Source organism: Gossypium hirsutum, chromosome D13 (assembly GCF_007990345.1).
Source record: "Gossypium hirsutum isolate 1008001.06 chromosome D13, Gossypium_hirsutum_v2.1, whole genome shotgun sequence".
NCBI classification, from domain to species: domain Eukaryota; kingdom Viridiplantae; phylum Streptophyta; class Magnoliopsida; order Malvales; family Malvaceae; genus Gossypium; species Gossypium hirsutum.
In genome coordinates, this window is record NC_053449.1 from 46,100,308 (window position 1) to 46,108,115 (window position 7,808).

At 30.6% G+C, this 7,808-nt stretch overlaps 1 protein-coding gene across 2 annotated transcripts; it reads right to left on the bottom strand.

Annotated features, from left to right (window-relative positions):
* On the bottom strand, positions 1 to 2,673 carry LOC121225083 (uncharacterized). 2 transcript variants are annotated; one of them, XM_041108950.1, is made up of 6 exons: positions 2,496 to 2,673; positions 2,246 to 2,381; positions 1,455 to 1,489; positions 1,203 to 1,356; positions 538 to 602; positions 1 to 294 (listed from the first exon to the last, which is right to left on the bottom strand). In XM_041108950.1, exons 2-6 carry the CDS (start codon positions 2,366 to 2,368, stop codon positions 219 to 221), a joined length of 453 nt encoding a protein of 150 aa, XP_040964884.1. In that variant the 5' UTR covers positions 2,369 to 2,381; positions 2,496 to 2,673; the 3' UTR covers positions 1 to 218. The 2 variants fall into 2 exon arrangements, with proteins under 2 accessions (XP_040964884.1, XP_040964883.1); XM_041108949.1 differs by having other exon boundaries at positions 2,246 to 2,386.
* Positions 2,674 to 7,808: the final 5,135 nt, after the last annotated feature.

Consider the following 7,808-nt stretch of genomic DNA (forward strand, 5'->3'; position numbering starts at 1 on the left):
TTAATCAAACTATTTGGTGCACAACTCAATGATACTTGAATCAGTTTCTCATGCAAACTAACAAAACCAACAACAATTATACTACCACAATCTCACATTTACAGTATTTTAATGACCATACGACCATTAATCAAAAAATGGAAGCTAAAATGAAGAGGAAAAAACCCAACAATTGTTTTTCCTTGCAGAAATTGCGTTCTGACTTTGCTTAGAATTCGCTATTTTTTGCTACGGACTGGCTTGAGTGATTCAGCACCAACTAATCTGCTTCCGTCCCAAAACAACAACTCACCCCTGCAAAGCCACCATTTTCATGTTCAACTAATAACAATTTCTGTAAAATAATTACTTCAAATTATTTCAAGAAAATCTATTTCGTAACTTTAATGATAAAAACTAATTGGGTCTTCAATTTGAACATACTAATGACATTTTAAAAGTAAAGTGATTAAATTATATCAAATTAATGTAAAAGTTAAATCTCAAATTTTAATATAATAGAAGGACTAAAATAAGAATTAAACCAGAAGTACTTACGGATGCAACATAAACCTTTGTTCCATGCTCGGCCCTATAGGCACTTGGCCAACTCCACCCGTAATCTGAAATTAGTAAATGAAAGGCAAAATTTTATAACACTATAAGCAATCACAATCAAAATCAATAATTAGTAAGAAGCGGATGCCTGAATAAGAAACAAATTAAAGGATTATATTTTGTTGTACTTTGTCCATGTAGTTTTTGAATTGATTAATTTTAGTCCATATACATTTTACTTTTAAAATTTTAGTCTTGACTCAAATGGGTGGTAGTTAAATTTTACTATTAGTCTTATAATATTCGTAAAATTGTAGATTTAATCTATGTTCTTCAATTTGATCGTTCTTAGTCCCTACATATTTTGAGTTTTGAAATTTTAGTCTTGATACAAATGTCAACTGTTAAGTTCATTTTCTTGCCTTTTTACTAGTAGCCTATGGAAATGATAAGCTAAAATGACATTACACACGAGATATTATGTTTTTCACATAAAATTTTGGAAATAGCAGAGCATAAGTTAATGAATCTAATAGCAACAATTTGGTCAAGATTTAAATTTCAAAATTAAAAAGAAAAGGGACTAAAAATAACCAAATTAAAGACTAAATTTGTAACTTAGAGAGTAAAGGAAATGAAAGGCATTATAAGCGCCAAGAACTTACTAATGTCTCGCCTAGGTATTTGTTGCATTGCTTGCAAAGCACATTCACCGCAGGGGAAGGATAGAAAGCGTTTGCAGGCCAGCCAGGAGGTTGCCGAATTGACAGCTTACAGTGAGAAAAAGGCATTGCTGGGAGTTGACCACGCACATTCACTCTTTTATATCAATCAAAACACAAAGATTTCAATTACAATAATTGCACAACTTGATTACACAAATGAAATGCATGTATTTTTGGATAGATATATCTTACGGTTCGCGGCACAGGATTCGCGACGTCCCAGGTGTCTGAAATTTTGATTCAAAGTAAAATGGTGAGCAAGTTTATCAAAGCAATGTTTAAATCTAGTAACATCACATTGTGTTTAATGGAAATGATAATCTTGTGGAGGGAAGAGATATATATATATTGTGATATGAATGGAAATTTGATTTCATCAGTCTCAATCTAAATTTAAATTAATTTAATTTAATTATATAAAAATTAATAATCCAAATTAAAGAGCTATCAGAATCCAAAATAACTAAACCTAAAATAATTTAAATATAAAAAAATCCGAAAACAAATTCAACCCATCAATTTAGTTGGTCATGTACATATCTTTGGACAATCAATTTTTTATATGGTACATTCTTCTTTAAAGACGTCATAGAATCGAAGCATAAAGACCCATACAAACAAAAATTTAATTTAATTTAATTTGATTATAAAAAAAAAGTTAATAAACTAAACTAGAGCAACACAAATCCAAAATAAACTAAATGTAAATTTGACTTACGACATCAAAACTTTAATTGGTCATATACATGTACATAGCTTATCACTATCAATTTTTTTATATGGTATACCCTTAAGGACCCGTAGAAGCAAAAAGAAAAGAAAAAGATGCAAATAACTTCCTCGAAAAATAAAGAACAAGGAATCCTATAAAGAACACAGCCAAGAACTGAAACCTGGGTAGTAAAACAAAAACCTTGATATATAAAACACTTGAGAAACTTGCAAACAAAATGAAGATAATACGACAGAGAGAGGGTTATTACAACTATGACGTCAAGGAAGTTGTTCGACGACAGGACGTGGTTTTCGCAATGACGGCACAAGAAGACACGGGAGTCAGAGTTCAGATCGTATCTAATGGCGTCTGAACCGCTGGATGACGCCATTACAGTCTTGGGGCTGAGCTGAGTCCAAGAAAACACACACCCAATGTTAGATTAAGAATTTCAGAGGGATACGGAAATGGAAGAAAAAAAAAGGGGGGGAATGGGTTCTTGATCGTCAGTTGTTTACCAGTTACGAGCTTCTGAAAACTGGGTTTAACGGAGGGATGTTGTTGAGGGAAACAAATTGAAAATGGTTTAATGGGGTTTTATCATATATAAACAGATAAAGGTCCCTTTTCAGTTACAAGGACCTCGAGGGAAAAATTCACCCTTAGAAAACAACTGGAAAATCTTCGAGCCTATGCTATTATTGAGAATTATAATGGAATTCGGGATAAATGAGTTTATATATAATATTATATTTTCAATATATAATAATAATTTAATTATATTTTATATTAATTTTTATGTGTTTGATGATTAAATGGATAGAATTCAGCGTAAACTATATAGATAATCACTTAACTATAAAAATTTATCATTTTAGACACTCAAAATAAAAAGTTTGCAATTTAAGTACTTATGTTACATGGTTCGATCATTTTGGCCACTCTCGTTAAAATCTTAAATGACAAGCTAACATGACAATTAAAAAATCAGTATAATAATAAGTTCAACCCTCAACTTTTATATATTATTTTAATTTAGTCATAATTTTAAATTTATTATTATAATTTTTTTGGAAACATTTATGTATTTTTATATATTTCTTTGATTTTTTTTAGAATTATGATCAAATTGAGATTATTTGTAAATTTTTAGGGTTAATTTTTTAAAATTATAACTAAATTGATATAATATGTAAAAATTGAGGGCTAAATTTTTCATTACCCTAATTTTTAGCTACCACGTTAGCTTGCCGTTTGTGCTTAAATTGCAAACTTTTTATTTAAGGTGCCTAAAATGAATTTTTTTTTATAGTTGGGTGACTATCTATGTAGTTTATCCTATAATTTATAAATGTGTAGGGTTAAATTTATTGAGTTATTTGAAATTAAGATGAAATTGATAGAATGTGTCTGTAAGGATTGAGGGTTAAATGTGTTATTATACCATTTATAAAAAGGTCATGTCATCATTTTTGTTAACCATTTAACGGAGAGTGACCAAAACAAAAATAATCTAAAACATTAGTGATGAAATTAAAAATTTTTATACTTTAATGATCAAAACAGAAACACGCTAATAAAGTTTATACAATAAAATCATACATATATTGTTTATAGGAACACAAGGGAAGATAACTATGAAGTTCACAATGATATCTATTAAAATTTAAGTAAATTATACAAATAATCATCTAATTATAAAACATTTTCATTAGATACTCAAAATAAAAAATTTATAATTTAAGCACTCATGTTACATAGTTCAATCATTTTGGTCATTCTCGTTAAAATCACAAATGAGAAGTTGACGTGGTAGTTAAAAAAATCGATATAATAAAAAATTTAGCCATCAACTTTTACATATTATATCAATTTAGTCATAATTAAATGGTGGATCTCGAAGTCCCAAGACTTGATTTAGTATCCAGTCAGCAGTCCTCGACTCAACAATGTTTGTATAGTCCTTTTTCATTTTAATACATGGCATGTACCTAAGTTTTGAGTCAGTTTAGCATAATATGTGATCATGTTGACATTTAAAGCTAAAAATGGTTAATTTTGATATTGCCAAATGATTGGTTTTGTGTAATAGAGATTGATATAATAGTTTAAATGAATTAAATGTCGTGAAACTTGTGGCATACGTGTGTATTTGTATCAAATGGTTAATTAATATGTTGATTGAAGTTAATTGTTGAGTTGGTTGAACGTTGAATTGAGGTTTAAATATATTTTTGGCAATAAGTGGTCACATCGTGACGAGAAATTGATAGTGAGTTATGTCGTAATCTGGAACCCTTAAAGTCACGACGTTAACCTGATATTTTAAAATTTTTATAATTTGGTATTTATTTGACCTCGAGTCACCCAAAGAGCTTTCGTAAGCTCGTATAAGGCTTGTATACGATTGTTTAACACATTGTAATGATGTTTTAATATTAATAATATGTATTAACTATAAATTTGCAATGTAATCGATCGTAGTTATTCTGACAACGAAAATGATATTTCATAACTCAAACCCGATGATTAGGTCAAGTATGGGGTGTTACAGAGTTAATTTAATCTCTCCTTATTTTTGGTTGTAATTACATTTTTTTGTTGTTGGTTTATGTTTTGGCTAAAATGTAAAAAGGAAAATTTGCACAATACTATTTTTTTTTGATGAATTACAAGAAGAGGGAAAGTCCTAACAGTAACGCGACTCAAACTTAGGCCACATCTAGAATGGTGAACAGCCTGATCATCAGGCCAACACACGCGATTCGCACAACACTAATTTATAGTTCGCAATTTTTAACTTTTTATTTGCATTAATTCTTACTTGTAACATCGAACGAAAAATAGGAAATTGGATTATAAATAAGCGGTACTTAATGATTGTTGCTCTTCATGGACTAAGAAGCTAATGTTAGTTCAAAACTCCGGTAAGGAAAATCTCGAACACACGATCGAAACTCGAACAGAAAAAGAAGAAATAGGACAGGCTCCAAGGCGTGTATCAAGCCATTATCTTTAAGGTTATATTCGCCCCCACCTACCTTCGGTGTGCAAAAGAGTTCCAGGCAAATTAACCTCGAGGATACAATGAAGCCAATGACTATTTGCGTTTTGCACTGACGAGAATAGTCTACTATGCACTAAGCAATGTATAACAAAAAACTCAATTTCTACAAAAGATTTCTACAGTAATACTTTATAGAATAATCTAATAATATTAGAAAATGAAGGAAGGAAAGAAAGAATATTAGAATTTGTTGATATGATTTCCAAATGAAATCTCATTCCTATTTATAAGAATTTTCATGTCTCTTCATAGAGAAATCTTTCAATAGGTGTCTTTATGAATAAATAAATAATAATAATTATTCATTTAATTTTGTAACTATTCAAATAATATTTTTTGAATAGTTATAATTCTTTTCTAAAAAAATCAAATGATATAACTTTTGACCAATGACCAAAAGATTTATCTTTTGATTAATTACACCCATTCATTTATAGTTATTGTGATACTATAAATATTTGAAAATGTTCCAACAATCTTCCCCCATTTTCAACATATTTAGATTTTGATATTCTAGGAAATCAATTTGCATAAATAAAGGTGTCTTACGATTGAACCTTCACTTAGTGAAAACAGTTAAAGTTAATCGAAATTGCATGGTAGACTAAGCTTTGAACCAACTATTCCATTTGATTAACTGAACACATCTCACACAATGATTTCAACACCGGTCAATGCATAGTATCTAGGGACACTATTATGGCCATATGTCTATGTCCTCTTTTCATGAGTGTTGTCAGAGCCAAGCCCTTGAGCTCCTAGAAGCGGCCACACTTCCACTCACATAGGTAAATCCCATCAAAAGTGTTCCCGTAATTATAACACTCTAACATATTTATGTTATGGGCCCATTAAGAATATGTTACTCATCATTCCCTTATCATTACGGGTACCTAGCACTTTAATCTTAGGATGGATTTATTTATAGTGCTAACAGTCACATACTAATGATGTACTTTGTCTCATTGAACTCAAGACTTGACGTTATACCAAGCGTTGAGTCGAGTTTCCATCATGGGTGACTCTAATTAATAGACTTGAGTCCTATCCCTTTTGAGGTCCTTTTTACTGTATCTCTAGCAAGACTTTTTGCCAAAGGATCTGCCAAATTTTCACTTAACCTCACATAATTAATAGTGATCACTCCATCAGAGATTAATTGTAAGACATAACTATGTCTTAATCCAATGTGTCTAGACTTTCCATTATATACTTGGCTATATGCCTTTGCTAGAGTAGCCTCACTATCACAACGGATAGAAATAGGTGAAATTGGCTTAGGCCATAAGGTACATCATAAAGCAAATTTCTTAACCATTCTGCTTCTTTAGATGCAGTGGCTAATGTAATAAATTCTGCTGCCATGGTGGAATCAGTAATACATGTTTGTTTCTTGGAACCCCAAGAAATGACTCCTCCACCAAGAATGAAGATCCATCCACTAGTAGATGCATGATCTTCCAAACTTGTAATCCAACTAGCATTCGAATACCCTTCTAAAAATGGAGAATATCCATTATAACACAATCCATAGTTAATAGTTTTCTTTAAGTACCTAAGTACTCTATTCAAAGCTTGCCAATGCAAACTACTTGGATTACTTGTGTACCTACTCAATTTTCCAACAGCATATGCAATATCTAGTCTTGTACAAGTCATTATTTACATAAGACAACCAATTAGACTTGCATATTTCAATTGATCAATTTTCCTACCAGTATTAGATACTAATTTTAATTGAGGATCCATGGGTGTAGATGCTAGTATACATTTGAAAAGATCAAACTTTTTAAGCACATTTTCAATGTAATGTGATTGTGATAAAGCTATAATGCTTTCATCTCGAGTTATTTTAATCCCAAGAATAACATCTGCTACACCCATATCCTTCATAGCAAAGTTGTTTGACAAGAATTTCTTTGTGTTTTCTATTTGTTCCAAATCCGTGCCAAAAATGAGCATGTCATCTACATATAAGCAAATTATGACACCTTTTCCATTTTCGAATTTGCTATATATGCACTTATTAGATTCATTTATTTTATAGCCATTAGCTAAAACAACCTTGTCAAACTTTTGTGCCATTGTTTTGGTGCTTGTTTAAGCCCATATAAAGATTTAACAAGCTTACATACCTTATGCTCTTGTCCTGGAACAACAAATCCTTCTGGTTGCTCCATGTACACTTCCTCTTCCAATTCACCATTTAAAAATGCAGTTTTAACATCCATTTGGTGAACAACCAAATTATATATAGAGGTAAGTGATATTAAGAGTCTATTTGTAGCAATTCTTGCTACTAGAGCATAGGTATCAAAGTAATCAATACCTTGTCTTTGTGTAAAACTTTTTGCTACCAACCTTGCTTTAAATTTATCAATGGTTCCATCAACCTTCATTTTCTTTTTGAAGATCCATTTACAACCTATTGGTTTGGAACCTGGTGGAAGATCAACTAAGATCCAAGTTTGATTTCCCATTATTGAATCCATCTGATCATTTATTGCTTCTTTCCAAAAACCAGAGTCTTGAGATTTCACTGCCTCTTCAAATGTAATAGGATCAGATTCAGTATTATAACAATAATGTATCTTATTGCATATACTTTCATCTTTTCCTTCTACTAGAAACATAATGAAATCTGGTCGAAAATCTTTAACCTTTTTAATCCTCTTACTTCTTCTTAATTCTTGACAAGATTCATCATTATTATCGATTTGTTTCAATGAAATCTCATTCTCATTTGAAGAATGAATCAATTGTT

What these genes read in the sequence shown, in the direction of transcription:
- LOC121225083 (XM_041108950.1), bottom strand. Translation starts at nt 2,368, where the DNA reads ATGGCGTCATCCAGCGGTTCAGACGCCATTAGATACGATCTGAACTCT. An exon ending in ACTTCCTTGACGTCATAGTT is followed by an intron (nt 1,490 to 2,245) that starts GTAATAACCCTC and finishes TCAAAATTTCAG; the next exon opens with ACACCTGGGACGTCGCGAAT. An exon ending in CGAATCCTGTGCCGCGAACC is followed by an intron (nt 1,357 to 1,454) that starts GTAAGATATATC and finishes TTGATATAAAAG; the next exon opens with AGTGAATGTGCGTGGTCAAC.